This window comes from Halichoeres trimaculatus, unplaced genomic scaffold, assembly GCF_033239565.1.
Source record: "Halichoeres trimaculatus isolate MK-OKI-2021-1 unplaced genomic scaffold, fHalTri1.1 fHalTri1_scaffold_9, whole genome shotgun sequence".
In the NCBI taxonomy this organism is placed as follows: domain Eukaryota; kingdom Metazoa; phylum Chordata; class Actinopteri; order Labriformes; family Labridae; genus Halichoeres; species Halichoeres trimaculatus.
In genome coordinates, this window is record NW_027437188.1 from 23,748,204 (window position 1) to 23,766,085 (window position 17,882).

The 17,882-nt window shown below is 39.7% G+C and overlaps 2 protein-coding genes across 2 annotated transcripts; one reads left to right on the forward strand and one right to left on the reverse strand.

The window, feature by feature from the left end:
- The first annotated feature begins 494 nt into the window (after window positions 1-494).
- Window positions 495-2,042, forward strand: LOC141798375 (succinate receptor 1-like). Its single transcript, XM_074680283.1, has 2 exons — window positions 495-569; window positions 766-2,042. The coding sequence occupies exons 1-2, from the start codon at window positions 567-569 to the stop codon at window positions 1,765-1,767; spliced, it is 1,005 nt and encodes a 334-aa protein (XP_074536384.1). The 5' UTR covers window positions 495-566; the 3' UTR covers window positions 1,768-2,042.
- Window positions 2,043-10,237: 8,195 nt separating this feature from the next.
- On the reverse strand, window positions 10,238-17,482 carry aadac (arylacetamide deacetylase). The gene is made up of 5 exons (XM_074680032.1): window positions 17,149-17,482; window positions 15,919-16,147; window positions 15,190-15,259; window positions 13,869-14,040; window positions 10,238-10,879 (listed from the first exon to the last, which is right to left on the reverse strand). The coding sequence occupies exons 1-5, from the start codon at window positions 17,287-17,289 to the stop codon at window positions 10,256-10,258; spliced, it is 1,236 nt and encodes a 411-aa protein (XP_074536133.1). The 5' UTR covers window positions 17,290-17,482; the 3' UTR covers window positions 10,238-10,255.
- Window positions 17,483-17,882: the final 400 nt, after the last annotated feature.

Sequence of the window (17,882 nt, forward strand, 5' to 3'; positions counted from 1 at the left end):
TCCTTTGAAAGTGTGAACATCTATATCCTCTTACAAAAAATGTGACTCCAAGCACTATATGCATCAGCAATAGGGAAGAAAGTAACCAATCAATGAAACAGTGAGCTGGTTTTGTTTCACGGAAGAATTCATTTGTTACAATTTGTAAGGATCAGACATCATCAGAAACGTCTAACAGAGAAAAAGCATATCAAAGTATGTACAGTTCAATTCAACTGGCAGTCTTAGCTATATGTAAATAAAAAGGTATACTTTCTGGTTTCCAACACAGGATATGGATTGTTATCTGCTAGAATCTTTATTGTATGCTACAAAGTCATCTGCAGGGTTTTATTTGGTGTGTGTCATCTTGTCTTATTGTATAAATGCAAAATACATTCAAAGTGTCGGACTGTCGCAGGCACAAGTCAAAATGTTGTGGTTGAAATTTCCAGCCACATCACATTAGAGGAAGTGGTACCCTCACAGTTCAGTGTTTACTGTTTCCAGTGCTCAGACAGTGGCTTCAGCGGTTCATCATCAGGCTCTGTATCAACTCTCCCAGAAACAACTCAAAACACTTCAACATGGTAAGTCCTAACCTTAAACATACACTATATATGTTGTGCTGCATGAGTTGAGCTCTGAACCTAGAATTAGTTTCTCAGTTCCACATCAGAAAAGCCAGGTTTTAAAATTTCACACAGGTTTCTCTCTCCTTCCCTCCTCTCTCCATTCACCTTCTCTTCTTTTCTTTTTTATTGACTTCACTTTTCTTCTACCTAGGGGCTCAAGTGTTCATCTGTAGGTGACAACTTGGAGAAGTACTACCTTTCACCGTCATATGCCATAGAGTTCTGCGTTGGGTTTCCTGGAAACCTTATGGTTGTTCTGGGTTACATATTGTGTTTGCAGAAGTGGGAGAGCTATAACATTTATCTCTTCAACCTGGCAGTGTCAGACCTCATTTTCCTTTGCACACTGCCACGCCTTTCATACCTATATGCTAACGGCCAATCAGAGAGCAATCTCCATGCTTGCATTGTCAACCGCTATGTCTTGCATGTCAATCTCTACTCCTCCATCCTCTTCATGGTTTGGCTCAGCATGGACCGCTTCCTGCTCATACAACATCCAGCCCGGAACCATTTCCTACAGAGCCGCCGCGCCGCCCTGGTCATCACAGGGCTGAGCTGGCTAGCCGTCAATGTGGAAGTTGCTCCAATGATAGCGCTGATGGTTCAGGACCAGCAAGGTGTGAACTCAAGTCGCTGCAATGATTTTGCCAGCCTTGACGGAGACATCAACCTTTTAGCGTACAGTCTAGGGCTTACAGTGACTGGTTACATCATCCCTCTGCTTGGACTTTGCATTTTCTCCATCCGAATTGCAAATCTACTGCGTATGCAGGAAAAGGCTTTTCAGCGCAGGACGACATCCTACAAGCGTCCCTTGAGGGTTGTGACGGCGGCGGCAGTCATGTTCCTGATTATTTACACTCCCTATCATGTGCTGAGAAATTTAAGGATAGCATCACAGCAGGTCTGGGCTGGGCTGCAGTCATGTGAAAAGACGTACATAGAGGGTCTGTACATCATGACTCGACCGTTAGCCTTTCTGCACAGCGTCATCAACCCTGTCTTCTACTTTTTCATGGGTGACCAGTTCAGAGAGCTTCTGTTATCTAAGTTCAGAAAGCTGGTTGGGAAAACCAAGCAGCAAGGCCCAGCCTCAATGAGTTCACCAATGGAAAACATGCAGAGCACCCATGTATCTCAACTAACTTAATCTTTAAATATGGCGTGATGTCAAAGTTACAGTTAACTGTTTAAAACCTGCCGAAATAATGTCAAACTGTGTACCATTAAAAATATGAAAATGTTTCGTCAGTGACAAATACAGTTCTACAGTTTCATTTAGCAGACACTCTTGTCCAAAGCAAAAGCAACATACAACACAAGCAAGAATTTAGACAGAAGGAAAACCTAGTTAGTGCGACAACAGTGCTACAAGTTATTCAGCTGCAGGTGCTGCCATTAAGTGCAGGGTTTTTTTATGGTAGTATAGAATAATGTTTTTTTATGGTAGTGCATGACATCTGTCATGCAAATAACTGTTGTGAAAGATGTAATGTTTATTTAAGAGACTACTTTCTGGGTAGCATGATGACTGGTCATAAAAAACAAATAAACCAGGCTTTCTATGAAAGAGCTCAGGCAAAGTAGAAACGGTGGTGTAAAATGTCTCAAAGGGACAGAGGCTGGTTATCTTTTGTAATTGGTCTATTGTATTGCCAAGTATCCTGTTACTGTTGAAGCATAATGTAGCATTTACAGTTAGATTAAACTGCATTGGCATTTTGGCATTTGTTAATACTCTTTTTGGAATGATGTACACAGCTACAGGATGCCATCCTGACAGTTGAGTCAGACATGCCAAGCTTAATAACTTAATGTTTTTTTGTTTGTTTTGTTTTGTTTTGTTTTGTTTTATTTTGTTTTAAACCAGACTGCAAACATGTTTTTTTTTTTTTTCTGTTATGATTGTCTTTTTTATGCTTGGTGTTAATGTGGTTTCCCATGCCTCAATAGGAATCTCAAAGAGCTGTGGCTTTTTTGCACTTCGGCTCAGGTTTCATATTTTTAGACCAGGGGTTATCACTTAATATGAAAGCGGTTCTGGTTTATAGTTAGCAGTAAGCTGTTGATTTCTTGAAGACTAAAGTTTTCTTGTGTACCTGTTCCTCACATCACTATCTTTGGGTTGTTTCATTTTTCGAATTAGATGTCCTTTTCACAAGGCCAGTTTAAGACCATGTCCACACGTAGCCGGGTATTTGGGATATCACATATATTTTTATATGTTTACGCCTGTCATCCACATGAAACCGCAGTTTTACATCGCTAAAAACAATGTTTTCCGAAAACTCCGGCCATAGTGATGATTTTGGAAAATTCAGGTTTCATGGTTTTGTGAAGACACCGATAAATAGAGTTTTCGGTTCTCAAACGTCACAGCTGAATGACGGGGGCTCGTTCTGTTAGGCTGGCACAGGTTTCACATCTAAGAAAACACAGCTAAATATGGGTTTGGCATGCCTTGAACCGCACTAATCGGCAGATTTACCCACTGCGTGTGAATGAAAGTATTTAAAAAAGGGGGGGGGGCTAAGTGTGGACATGGCCTAAGGCACTGGTTGTTATGTCTCACCTTTTATATGAATGTGAACTGTGTGTTGTCATAATATTTTCTACTACAACAAAATGTGTTGAAAGTATGTTATTTTTCAAAATTTGAGGCTTCCTTTTTTACCTCGGATAAACAATTAATCAAAATTAATATAATTAACTTTGGTTTCTAACACAAAAATAACTGTATCTTTATTGGTTAGAATATAGTTCAAGTTAGGTTTTAGAATGTCCAGCCCTGGTTTCACCCTTTTTTGATACAAGTTTTGATGTTGAAACCCCAGTTTGTGGTTAATGGGTCTTCCAATTCACAAAGTTACTCCGTTACTTTTTGACAGTAATTTGTTTCAACATCAGTGATCCTAACAGTACTCAATCACTGTTGATCAATGCTCTAGCTTTGATGGATTTTCCTGGTACAACAAAATCTGTTGTTATAACTGAGCTCTTCATTACCTCCTTACTCCCAATCTACACAGTTTTAGAAAAAGATATTGTGCAACTCAGTCATCCAAAGAATTATATTTGTTTTGACACACAGTTGACTGGGCTTGTACAGTCAGCCTGAAAACCAGCCAAGAAAAGCAGCTCCAGGAGTCGGTTTTTGGTGTCTTTGGTTTTTATAGTTGTAACTGTTCAGTCCTGTCTGAATCTGTTTGTGGCTTTTATCCTGAGTCCTCAGCAGGATTTACAGGTTTCTATAGAGGAAGCGATTTAATCAGCAGTACCAACAACTATTGTCTGTCCTCTGCACTTGGGTGACATACAGCTAAAGGGCCTTAGTTTCTCAAGAGTGAACATATGTTATTAGTGTTGGCTTTGATGCTTACTGTGCACCCCCTTTTCAGTAAAACATGCTTCTGATTAAAAAAGATCCTTTTGGATTAAAAGCAGCTTTGCTGTTGTTGTGGTAAATGAAAAATATTGGTTCAGGCTCAAACACGAAAAGCATGTTTCCATCAAACACATTGCAGTGCTGGATATAATCATCTATTAAACCATGGTAAACTTTGTGATGCTGTTCTTCTCTCTTTCTTTTTTTCCCCCCATAATTAAAATGTCATCATCAAAATACTGAACACATTATTTATACAGCACTTAACTTCATGGGGCTTAAATAACACAGAAAAGATCAAGTTCTCTCTTTTCAGGCACGGTTATTCACACTTTACTTGATCCACTATTACATTTATATTGGCATATGTCCTGGGACAAGAAAAAAAAAGAAAAGAGGCAGGGATGAAACCTGAAACTTTGTTTAAACTTTCATAACAGAAGCTGTAGGGGTCAAATAAAGACACAGCCCATGGTGAAAAAAAAAAGAAAAAAAAAAGATGAAAGGTACGTATGAGGACAAAACCTGTAGCTCTTTATACTAACCTGATTGACACAGAGTCATTTTGGGAAGCTCTGTCTTCCCTTCGTGGAGAGCTGCCAAGCAGCCCTTGGAACACCTGTGCTGGCTGAGCAATCAGCACAGGTAGAATCATAAAGCCATTCTGGCACACACTACATTAGGTAGTCTTGCTAGCCTTACTACTCCATGCAACAATGCTTCTTCTACTTTTAGAAGACCACTTTTTTTTGACATTTAAAAATTAATCTTGGCTCACTTTGCCTGTCAGGGCCTACTCCTACTGATGGAGACTATTTACACTAGTAGAGTTTTAATACAAAAGCAATCTGGTTTCAGTGCTCAGTGTTCTTAAGACAAAAAGATCTGTAGAATCAGCTATTTTTGTTCTCAGTTAAAAATATTTTGATTAAAAAAAATAGCTGCACTCATCAATGATCGATCAAAATGAAGAAAATGTTGAGTTTTCAAGAGGAAAATCTAGATGCAGTTGTTTTCAAGGTGGTACTTTTTTTTTAGGTCCAGAACTGCTAATGCAACAACATACTCCTGTGCAATTATTTTTACATTTTCTTTTTAAGTTAACATTGACCTCAAGCCAACATGAGGGATACTACACATTTAAAGGTTAGACTGCATGATTACAAGTAAAGGAAGCAGAGGGGCAAGAAAAAAAAAAACAAAAACAAAAAAAAACACAATTTGCGATCAGAATGAGCAAGTGGGAGTAAAATGGTGGTTGACCCTTGTGTTGTCCTAGGGTCATTCTGACCCAAGATAAGAGCTTTTGCCATCAATATTGACCTTGTAATTCGAAGTATTTTTATTTTTGCTGTAATTTGTTGACTTAACTTAACAGGCTACCAGTTGAAGGTTACTTATAACACAATCTGCTGCCAGATTAGTTCTGGAGATCCAGGAGATCTGCTCCAGATCAATCTCTGCAGTAGCCTGTACTGGCCCTTCACCCTAAAGGAGTAAGAGCAAATTCTGCCCTCATTAGAGTGATCACAAAACCCCCAAAATCTTGCATGTTCCTTGCATGCAACAGAAGGCACATCAGATTGGTTTAATTCTGAAGAATTAGTTTTGAAATGCAAAATGTTTAAGAAGTGAATGTGAGCATGCTTTAACGGATAATAATTTGAGTTAAAGTTGATTGAAAGTTATAACAGAGATGGGGGATAATTTCTACTCTTTGGTTTGAAAATTTGAAGATGCTGCAAATGTTGCTATGGACACAGGCCCTTAAAACGTACATTACTTCTTAAATTCAATGAATGAATTCAGTTTCAGGCTTCGTGAGCAAGTAATTAACACACATTAAAACTATGTTTGTACAACGAACATATCGGCAGGAGCAGTGTGTATGTTTTTCACATGCCAACTTGTGTGTTTTTTAAACACATAATTAAAAAAAAAAATTCATTGACTTGATCACAAAGCATACACAGTTAGTGCGTCCCAAATCGCATACTTCCATACTGTGTACTCAAAATTTTCAAATTGAGTGTACTAAGCATACTACATACTCACTGGCTTAGTGCGCAAATTTTGAGGGTGTAGTGCTGTCCCAAATCGCATACTGCGCAGCGCCGTACTTACCGGGAATGATGACATGATGTCGAACTGTTCTTCTTCATTTAATTGTGACCAGCTCGTCATCAAGCTCTGCTTGAGCCTGATAACGAGCCATTCATTTGAATCAGGTGTGCTGGAGTGGGGTAACATCCAAAACATGCAGGGCAGGGGGTCCCCAGGACCAGATTTGAGAAACACTGGCATAGCCTATCATTCGCGGAACAAAACAAACAAAAACAAGTTACACCACATACACAACGTCAACAGCTGATGGTGCTTGGTGGAAACAACACGTGTAAAAAACAATATCAATAACTTACATTTATACATTGCTACCAGAGGAGGAAATGAGTGCTTTGTGTGTCCACAGCTGCATACTCAAAATCCGGGACGATTTGAGTACATCATCCTGGTACTTTTGCATACTCAATTTTCGCATACTATGCATACTGTTTTTCATTTTGACGCAGTATACTCAAAATTTTGAGTATTTGAGTATGGAAGTATGCGATTTGGGACGCACTATGTGTTTACAAATCAGACTCAGTGATGACAACAAAAGGGGGTAGAGGTGCAGCAGGCAAAAAAACTGTAGATGAGAAATGCTGTGAAATTGAGGTTCAAGGTGCTGCAAGTGCAGTAAATGCTGTTAGTGGACACAGGCCATTAATCTTACATTGGTCTCAAATGACAAAGAGAAAATTCAATTTCAAGCCTTTTTTGCAGGTTTAACAAGACACTTTGTTTAAACAGTGGACAAACTGGCAGTAGCAGTGTGTGTATGTGTTAACATGCCGGTTCACACTCATGTTCATGAAAGCACTAAGGGTTTGTTTGTGTTCTGTAGGTATAATCTCCTCAAAAACACTACACATTATTTACAGTTCCTAGGAATCACCTTTCCATAATCCATTTCACGTTACTGTTATTATCCTTCCACAGCACTGAAAGAATCTGTTAACAGTACAAACACATGGGGGGATAACAAGTGCATACACGCATGAAGTGCTTAGTTATACACTTGCACACAAGGCCAGCATGGTAAAGCATATAAATAAAGTTTCTTTATCCAGGTAGAGTTAAGTGTTGTGTTTATCATGTTCTGATAAACAAGGTTGACCTCTATGTAACACCCTTTTGTAATAATGCTTAATTTGCTATCGTCTGGCGCTTTGTTTTTCAAAGAGAGAAAAAAACAACATGGCTCATCTTTTTGGTTGCAGCCTCTTGGACTGTGTAGGTGTGTTCAGCGGTCTGCAGTGTGTTTGTAGATCAACTGTACTCTCCCCCTCAGCTTATAAACACTCAACAGATCCCACAGGGACTGCTTCACCTAAGTGGCACCAAGTGGATTAAGTGTGCCTGAGTCAGTCAATACAATATCCTGCTTAGAATATCATCCCGTTCACGTTCACTGAGTGTGCTGTGCTTGTCATCATTATGTAACGTGGAATGCAATGTTGCTGGTACATTCTTGAATGTTTTTCTCTTGGAGCTGTGCATGTGATGGTTCACAAAAAAGGAACAACCGATCAGCAGATAAAGGTCAAGTCAATTTATTGTCAACATTATTAAAATTCAAAAATGATGCAAATCACATGATCTCAAAGACGAAACTCAAAAACAAAGACGTATCCATATTTACATTTAAGATGTTAGCAAAAATAAAAGCTGTAAAGCATTCAGTTGTTAAAAAAATACATTGTGTATTTTGTATTTTCTTAGTGAAAAAAAGAAAAATGGAATAAAAATAAAACAGAAAATGGTAAAAAAAAAAGGGACACATTCAAGCAATGTCATACCAGAAAGCTAAGACTTTTAGATTTACATAAATGAGCTGTGTCTTTCAAACCTGAAGCTTAAAAACAGTGAGAGAGAACAGAACAGAACAGAAATATGAGGGTTATTCTTTGGTACCCTTAACGTACCTCTTATCATTTAAAAGCCATTCTATGTGTGGAGAGATCACAGAGTGATGTCTTCTATGGATAAAATTATGAGAGATAGGAATAGTTTTGAGCATCTTTTTGCATGTCGTCGTCTCGGCCTCGGTGGAAACATAATGCAACCTAAAACCACTGAGGCCTTCAAAAGCAGAAGTTTCTGTCACAACACAGAAGTGACTGCGGTCTAAAAACTGATCCCAGAAAGTGTCAAATATAAAGGTCGTATACATTGAAAAAACACATTTCCCTTGTCTATAGATATACCTGTAAGTCATGCCATGACCTAACAACCCTGGGAATGTGACAGCCAGAAAAAGTGTGCACTGCTGTTGTTTAGCTGTTGCGAAGTCAAGGAGTCAGACACACCAACTGCTCTGTTTTAGTTTGTGGAGACCAACATAAATGTCTGTCTGTATTCTGTCACAACACAGAAGGACCAGAAGGAGAAAGAAGTTGTTTTTATTTTCAACATGAAGTCAACTGAAGTTGGTGCAACTTTCTCCATGTTAAATTGACCTGGGGCTGCTTCAACAATGAGGGTGGGTGCGAAGCGGCATTTGCTTAGACACTGACTATAATAACTTCTTTGTGATACTTGAAGTTTAATACAAGAATCATTTAGCTTGGGCCTTACAAGGCCAGTTAGGCCTTATAGCTAAGACATGTGCCCCATGTACAGAAGCTGTAACCCTCAAGCAGGTGGGCTCATTACTAAGGCTGGAATGATATGCTTTTTTTCTTGGTTTGATTCTTTTACAATTTTGGGGATGCCAATTCAATTTAAATTGCAATTCTTGGATATATCCGATTTTGAGGCTTTTCTAACACCAAACCACATAAAAAAGTTGAATAATGATTCTGATGTCTGCAGACTATATCATGAGCCATACTTTCCCCAAAAAATGCTCATCACATGTGAGTCAGTTTTAAGAATTTACTCAAGGGGTTGCTACAGCTCAACTTTTTTCCAACCTAGCTTATGAACAAAGACTTAACTGAAGAATTCAAATTTGAAAAAAAAAAAAAAACATGATTCTAAAAACAGATACTTCTACTCATCGATTTTTTTCTTTCATACCTACCCATTACCGACCCTGTCTTCCAGTTTCCTGCTCTATCCACAAACATTTGGCTTGGTACTCATAAAGGTTCCTCTGGGGCAGCTGTCTGCGCAGGTCTGCACCCTCCCCTCTTAAGACAACATTTGAACAGCCAAACAGTGTAGTGCATCATTATCACATCACCTCTGCCCACTCAGACCACTGCATGGATAATGACATTAGAAACTTAGGGACTGCACATTTCTTAAGAACAACTCGGTGATGAAAACAGCTCAAAACACCAACTTATGGGACCTTAAACAGTACCATGTCTCTCCCGCTCCCTGTTTACTTGCTGTGATTGATGTCTGGAGGTATATTGTGACAACACCGTCTTTGCTCATGTGTACGACTGTTTTCTTTGGAATGTGACTCAGCATTTTAAAACCATACACTTCTGAAAATGAATAGGAATAATTAAAGATGCATAAAGATGTGACCACAAGGATACTTTCAATCAATTAAATTGTTAACTAACCAACTACAACATGTCTGTGATCATACAACTAAGGGATAGCTCTAATCTTGAAAATACGCTGGGTTGCTAAATCCAACAGCAAAGGATTTGCCATTCTGCAAAGCAACGTTTGATAAACAGGAGTTTGGGTTCAGAGACATCAGTGATGGATGTCAACTTTGGATGAAGTCAAACTCTTCAGATGATTATTCCTAATTCCTCACCTAGATTTGATTTGTAAATCCATGAGGGATTGAGTATTCGTCGTATCAATGGCTATCTTTTGGTATTCAAACTACTTCAACTGCTAAACAAGTCCTTTGTTGGAAACAAAATTGAGTAGCTGCCCCCACTCACAAAACAACTTTTGTGATATTTCACAGTTCTGTTGTCTCCTTTCATCTGTGCGTTTTTATATATTTTGGATAAGAAAAAAAATCTCCTGAGAAGAGTTGCTATGTTTGACTCAAATTGTTTAATTTAAAATAAGAATCTGCTTCTCAAACTGGTATTCATGAATCTAGAAAGGTAGTGATATTGACGGGAAAAAAAGTCAAAGAAATAACAGACAGAAGATGAGATATGTGCACGTGACCAATCAACGGTACAATGTTTGGAAAAAAGGAATGAATTTTAGTCATCAAAAGCTCTTATAAGTTTTCCTCAAGCCATTTGATATAGTTGTCTGTCATGCGATGTGCGATTAGGAAGTCAGTTGGCCACACTGTGAACATTATCCCACCGTGAAACCCTGCCTCATAGTGCTCAAGTGTCACCTCAACTCCAGCAGCCTGGAGTCGTGTGGCGTACATGAGCCCATCGTCTCGCAGAACGTCATACTCACATGTTATTATGTAAGCCTTGGGCAGAGAGTGTAAGTCCGTGTCTGGGACCAGCAGCGGTGATGCCCTTGGATCAGACAGAGATCGAGATAGTCCGTCCATCCCAACGTCCTCCCTGGCACCCTGCACCACAACAGGAGCACTGTAGTTGTACTTTCCATGATATTTCTCAGGCAGAAAGATGCTCCAGTTGACAAATTTCAACAGGCTTGAAGACTCAGGGCTATTATGTGTGTTGGTCATCATGGCTCTGAAAAAGGCTTGGTTGCTGGTGAAGTATTGACTCCAGAAACGCACCATAAGAGTGCGTGGTAAAATGGGCATGTCTCGATTCTGCTGATAGGAGGGTGTGTTCAGGTCCAGGGCCTGCAGCACCGGGTAGATGAGTGCTTGGGCCTTCAACTTGATCTGCTGTCCTGGTTCTTTTTGTAACTGTTAAGAGAAAATGAAGGAGGGTAGTAAAAATTAAATGGGACTTGAAAGAGTATTTCAAAAGCAGGCCAACATCATCTGATAACGCTCATCACAGCTGTTGACAGGAAGCACTGAATCAACCACACCTCTATGTATCTAATATGATCTGCTTTCAGCTGTGCTGTTTTTGTTTTCTGAACTAGTTTCACTTCACCTCAAGAGAAAGCGGCATTTTAACAACAGTGGCAGAGATGAGTGCAGCTGTAGCTCTCTGTATTTTTATATAAGTATATGCCATGGTGTTAGTTTGTTGTGTTGGAACCATTGACTGTATGAGTGCAGTGACCCTTTTAATCATGGTCATCTACTTCCTCTTCCAGCTGAACGCTGAGGTGTACCGAGACCTGCCAAGTCCTGCCAAATCCAACCGTAGTCTGATACCAATCGCTTCATCTATGTGTGTCAACCAAGCTTTGTTTAGTCCGATTTTGGTTTGACTAAGCTGTTTACACGCTTTCCAATTGTCCAATTTTCTTTCTTAAGCTGTATGTAAACATACTGACTGTCAATGAACAGCATATGGTGCCAGGCAGTGTAATATCTAAAGCAGCTAAGGAAAAAAAAAAGAAAACAAAAAGAGCCATCCGTTTATGCGGAGTCCTGAAATCAGCCACTTTTCAGAAGTTTGCACTGAAAAAAAAAAAAAAAGTTTGCACTGAATGAGCGAGAGTGTTACTAAAAGTTATTGTAAATGTATGCCCATAAGCAGAGCTGCCAGAGAGCCAGCTAAAAACTATAGGGATCACTATCACAGAGGCTACATATTGTTGTTTTTTTAAATGGTTGTCTCTCCAAACAAAAACCTTACAGTGGAACACATTGGGGTTTCTTAAAACAAATCAAACATTATAATAATGCATGACATACACATACACATACATACACATACATACACACACACACACACACACACACACACACACACACACACACACACACACACACACACACACACACACACACACACACACACACACACACAAATGAAAATATCAAAATTTTACACTAGATACAGAATACAGAATGCTCTTTGTTTCCAGTGTCTTCTGCAAAAGTTTTACCGGGTGAAATCTATTTGCTTATCTACTTCATTAAATGCTTCCTTGGCTAAGTTTCAAGTATCATGAGACCTGTAATTGTTTCGTAAGAGCAGGATGTCATGCTTGTGACAAAACAAACCGGTTTTTGTTGTCCCTGATCCAAGGTTATAATCTCACAGTACTGGTGCCTAGCAGCTACCCAGAGACATTTTCTTGTTAGATAAAATGTCAGCTCTCCTCATGCGGGAAAGTACAAGACTGTATCTGGGGATAGGGCTGGGTTGTAGGGCTGATACGCTATTCTCACGATTCTATTCTATAAGGATTCTATTCTATAACGATTTTTTAGGTGCTAATTTGATTTGAATTGCTATTCTTCAATATTTATGTTTGCTTTTTGAACACCAGACTATGTGAAAAAGTTAAATAACGATGATAATGTCAATAGACTATATCAGGAGCCATATCTTTCAATAGAATGCGCATCACATAAGTCAGAGAGAAACAATTCACCCTCTGCTGGTGGTAACTTTTTTCCAATCCAGTTTATAAACAAAGACTGAAATGAAGAATTTGAATTATAATTTATTATGAATTGAATTATCAAATCATAACCCCTTGAGGCCTGTTGTCGCAAATTTGCAACATACCCTGTCAGGTCTTAATTCAGCTGAAATGACCTTTGTATCACATTATTACCTTTTGATTCAGACTCTACACATACCAAACAATGAATCAGATCCCCTATGTCACAATATATCAGTCAGGGGATGAATTTCTCGTGACTTTACAACTTAACTTATGTAACGCCATTGTGTGTACTATACTCAAATATTCAATCTCCACTTTATTTAACATCTGTAAGACTGCAAAAACACATAAAAACAATCTATTTTTGGGATTGCTGATTAATTCAGGCAGTAAGGGATTAACCTTCATGCTTTCCAAGCTATGCCTGGCAAAAATGTTGCAGTTGTAAGCACAGAAGAGTATAGTAATGAGTTTAATAAATCTGTCTTATGGACAATCCCTAACTCACTTTTTCAATTCGTATCAGACTAATACCCAATACCATCATAGGATCAGCGCATCCCTAACATCCCTATTCTTTGTATGTAAACTACAGGCAAATTATGTCACCAGCACCTGATGGTGCGGATATCTGAACCACCCAGAACAGGCGTTAGTGATTTCTGTGGTTATTTAATATGTCTGCAAGACAGTTTCAGTTTTAAAAAAAAAAAAAAAAAAAAAAAAAAAAAAGGACCCTAAAATCAGCGCTCAAACCAAACTCCATTAATGTGAAATAGTCAATGATCTATGTATGCTACTTCTGCTCTGAGCAGAAAAAAAGGTATTCCAAGGCTAACATTGTGACTGTGGAGACTATGCGCGAGGTAGATTGGTATGGAGAATAAGTTAAACAGAGAAGCCAGATTCCATTAGAACAGCTTCAGCCAAAGTAAAGCAGGAGTGAAGACCTGAGAATCCCCACCAAAAACTCTTTCCAAGCATCTCACATGCTTATGGTAAATGTGGAAACAGTTCTGCAGTTTGTCACTTTTAAATAGAAGTTTCTTCTTTGCCACTGCATCAAACTTCGTCCTCTCCATTCAGCTCATGAGAGCAGATCTGAGCTCAAATAGTTATGGATTGCCATTTCCTTATCCAATTTTTGTTGTTTTCCCTGATGCATTCCCTCTCAAATAATAAAAAAAAACCTTTACAAGTTACATTACCAGAAGATTGTTAACTCTGTGTTTCCCTTGGTCACTTGCCTCTTCTGCTTTTTCAAAAGTTTGCTGTGATCAAAAGTAATGTTTTCTTGTAACCATCATCACACTTAGTCAAGTTCCTTTTTCCTGAGATACAAATCTGACCCCAGTACAACAAATTAGATTCAGTACCTGCTGAGAGACAGCAGCTGCCAGGTTTCCCCCTGCACTATCCCCAGACACAGCAATACGACCTGGGTCCACAGAGTACTGAGCCAGCACCCCCTCCTGGAGAAAGTGTTTGACTACACGGTACACGTCCTCATATGGGACAGGGAAGTGGTGAGGAGGGGCAAGGCGGTACCTGAAGGAACAGAGAAGAGTGAATTCAAGGCTGAGAGTTAATGAAAGGCATGAGCACAGAAAGTAGTTTAAGTTTGAAAAATAAATAGATAAATGAAAAAATAAATAAATAAATGAAGTATTTCTGGATAAAAGGGATGTAATGGAAACAGAAAAGCTGTTTTTGTTTTTAATTTTGTTGACTTTTAACATTTCTTTTTCTTAAATCAGCTCATCCAAACAACCAACACACATCTGTAAAAGTAAACAGGATACAGCACAACTCATCTGCCAAACTGTCTTTGAAGTCATAAAATCTGTTTGTTGTGGGGGAGTTTTTTTCTTGGGGGTGGAGTCATAAAACTTAGGACACTGAAACGGTTCCGTGTCTGTCTGCCAGGTTATGTGTAGTAGTGAGGGGCTTCTGAACACCAACAAATGGAAACCAGAGAGAGTTCCAGTAAGTTGTTTCTTCTCACAAACAATACAGTTCCTGAAACTACTCAAAAAATCTTTCAGTGAGATGGACTTTAGTGTTGACACATGTTCCAGTCAAAAAGCCAAATGTCACACATGGCTGACTTTAAGATTGTGAAATCCTGAATTTGCCCACTGGACCCTTAACAATCACAGACAGGAATTCAGATCAGGGGAAAGCATGATGCCCCTTTACACCCCCACAGTGGTATCTCTCTGTCAAATAGTATCTGTTAAAAAACTCGGCCATTTTATACACACATAAGAGAATCACCTTTTTGTATCAGCCACTCCTCTAACTGTTGAAAAACAGGTTTTGGGTCACATGATTGAAGGTAGAATGAGTGCCAGCTTCACATTGAATACACACCATCGTGTGGAGTTGTGAAAGAGGAAAACTCTACCCAGACCCGGATGAAAACCTGTTAGCTCCACTCTACTGCATCCTCACTTCTGAGTAATGAGGGGGGACATGCACATGTGATGTTGGGAAAAATGTGAGAGATGGTGGGAACAAGGCGGGATGGGCTTAGCTATGAACAACAGATGTGTAAAGGAAGCAAAATAATGGCAAAACTTAATTAAACTCCTCTAACACTGCTGCAACACTCAGGAGAACTTTTAACTACAAAGCAGTTTGTGTTGCACATAGTAGCAGCTATTTTTCATAAGCTATAAAGTCTGATGTACTCACTCTACAGAGACAACCACTGCATCCAGCTCAGTAACCATTCTTCTGACCAGAAGATCATACGGGCCCATTCCTGCATGAGGAGACAACACAGATACAGATTACAAAAAGCAAAGCAGCTCAATAATTTGTATCAGTATTTGACACTAGCGAGTGCTTCTTCACGGAATGATTCATGTTACTGTAATTCTTACGACTGTTCAACAGATTGCAAAACCAGCATGAGTTGTGTCAAACTGCATGTCATGTCTTTATGCTGTGGATTAAAGGGAAACCACCCTCTGGGTTCCCACTGCTGCGGCAGACGGTGTGTTATTTCCTCAGGAAATTGTAAAAGCTCTGTGGCTCTTCTTTGATAGTTTGCTATTTGTTGATAGTCCTGACACACATTCCTGAAAGGTAGTCCCTAAAATTTCTGAAGTGTCCATCACACCATCAAGAGGCATGGATATGTGTAATAAAGACTCAAAAAAGCAGAAAAATATCAGCACTCGCAATAAAGTTTTAGCGTTCAAAATGCACAGCAGATTTAAGCCCGAGGCTTCTGTCTGCATTTTGTAAACACTGATAAAAGCCTAGGGCTGAAAGCTCCTGTTGAACTTTATTTCTAGTGCTGACAGATGCAGACTTGAGGTATGTTTTTTGAGTCTGAGCACACCATCTCTTTTTCATTATAATAAAGACTTGACCCATCCAGAACAATATAGTCATAAGATCAACACATCAGCTTACGGCTGCTGCCCAGGCACCACCCTCCACCGTGAAGGTAAATGACAGCTCTCCTGAGCTCAGCGTCACCGCCCTGCTGCTTCGGTTGATACAGCAGCACCTCCACTCCATCAAAAGTTTCCACTGTCACCTCGACGTGCTTGTCCGACTCAGGTGTTACATTTTCAATCAGAGTGATGAGATACATCACCCCCATATAGTCCATCAGCCCAAGAAACTCGCTGAGGTCTGCCTGGAAAAAGGGGGAACAGAACATGAGATCTGGACTTCTTGCAACTCATCATGCTGGAGGCAGCAATCATCTCTAATTCTAAAAATGATATTCACTTAAACAGAATGCAACTTTCCGTGCCCAAAGCAGCAAGCACTTGGATAGCCATCTCACAGAGGTGGACCATGGGGAATGTAGACAAAGGAATGCTGTTTAGGAAATGTTATCAATGCCCTTAGGGTATTTCTTTTCTAGAAATGATAACTGGATATAGCATCATAGAACCATGTATTGTACTCTGTTAGCTCTGATAAGGTCCGCTTGCATAAGGCTCATCAGCTGATGCTTCGCCAGTGAGACGAGAACACTCATCAGAGACTTATCAAATCTGAACATTACTGATTGCATTGAATTGGTTAATGATTTACTACAACAGCTACAGATAGATAGTTACAATATATATGCAGCTATATAATTGACAAATAGTTACATAATGCCAATGAGAACAGAACCCCCGCCTTAGAAATTATTTTGTAAGGGTAAATATTAACTATATATACGAACTGAGCTGTAAATAATGACACTGTGAGTGAAAAAATCTTCCTTCATCTACATTCAGGCTATAATTGTTTGTATGACTTTGGTGTTTAAACCTATTAACAGCCATCACAACAGGCTACAGTAAAGGACAGGCTCTCGTTGTCATAAATAGGGCCTATTATTAGAACAGGTGAGCAGGACAATACAATACCTGGATTAGCACCTGAAATAATCTGCTGTGACTAGCGTGTGTATCCCCAACAGCAAAATAAACATTTGCAAACTGCTTAGTCTGAAAGAGCAAACAACGGCAAGGTGGTTTTGCACAACTTGCTCTGACTAATAAAGGGTAAAATAACCACACCTTGTGTTATACCTACTGACGTAAACTATACGTACTTTCTCATTCCTACGCATTAATTCGTTGAGTAAGTTACATGTATACAGATCTTATTAGAGAGGAGTAAAGTGTGTTTTCTTACCAGATGGCTGAGACTTCTGAAGAAACAGTCGGTCAGCATGAGCTTCCATCTCTCATCTATATCTTCGGGAATGGGCTCATAAATATAATAAGCAGTGAACGAGCAAACAGCAAAGAACAAAATGATGCTGCCCAACTTCATTTTACAGCGTGCGTCCCCGGGAGCTGGCAGCAAGGTGCAAACACTAACAGGGTGTACGCTGCACTTGTTCACAAGCAGCTCCGGCGTGCCACAAAGCGCGGAATTAATTTTGGCTCCGGACCAGCTAAATATGACACCACGTGTTTGGTGTCATTTGATGGTTATCTGCGTGCATGTTCGATGTTTTTTTCTCCGCTGCTCGTGCTCGTTTCGTAATACATGTCCGTGCCGTGAAGCCGGGGAAATTAATTGAAGTGTCAGTGATATGGAAACAGGAGCGCGCGCGCTCTGCGTACTCACGAGGCAGAACCGTCCCACGTTGGCCCGAGCAACAGGTTCCTCAGGTACCTCCCGAGCGCGGCCGCAGACCTGACACGGGACGTGCGTTAAAATGTTGTGCCAGGATGCACCCATGGCAGTTACAGCTCCGAAAACAATCTTTCACTTTTTTTCCTGCGAAAACCAGCGTAGTGGGCTCCACTGATTAAAAAAAATTCTCGAGTAGAAGTTCACTTTTAAGCAAGTAACTGCAAACGCAACAGAAAGAAGAGAGTGTGAGAGTTTGAGTTACACGGCAGCCTCAGCTAACTATC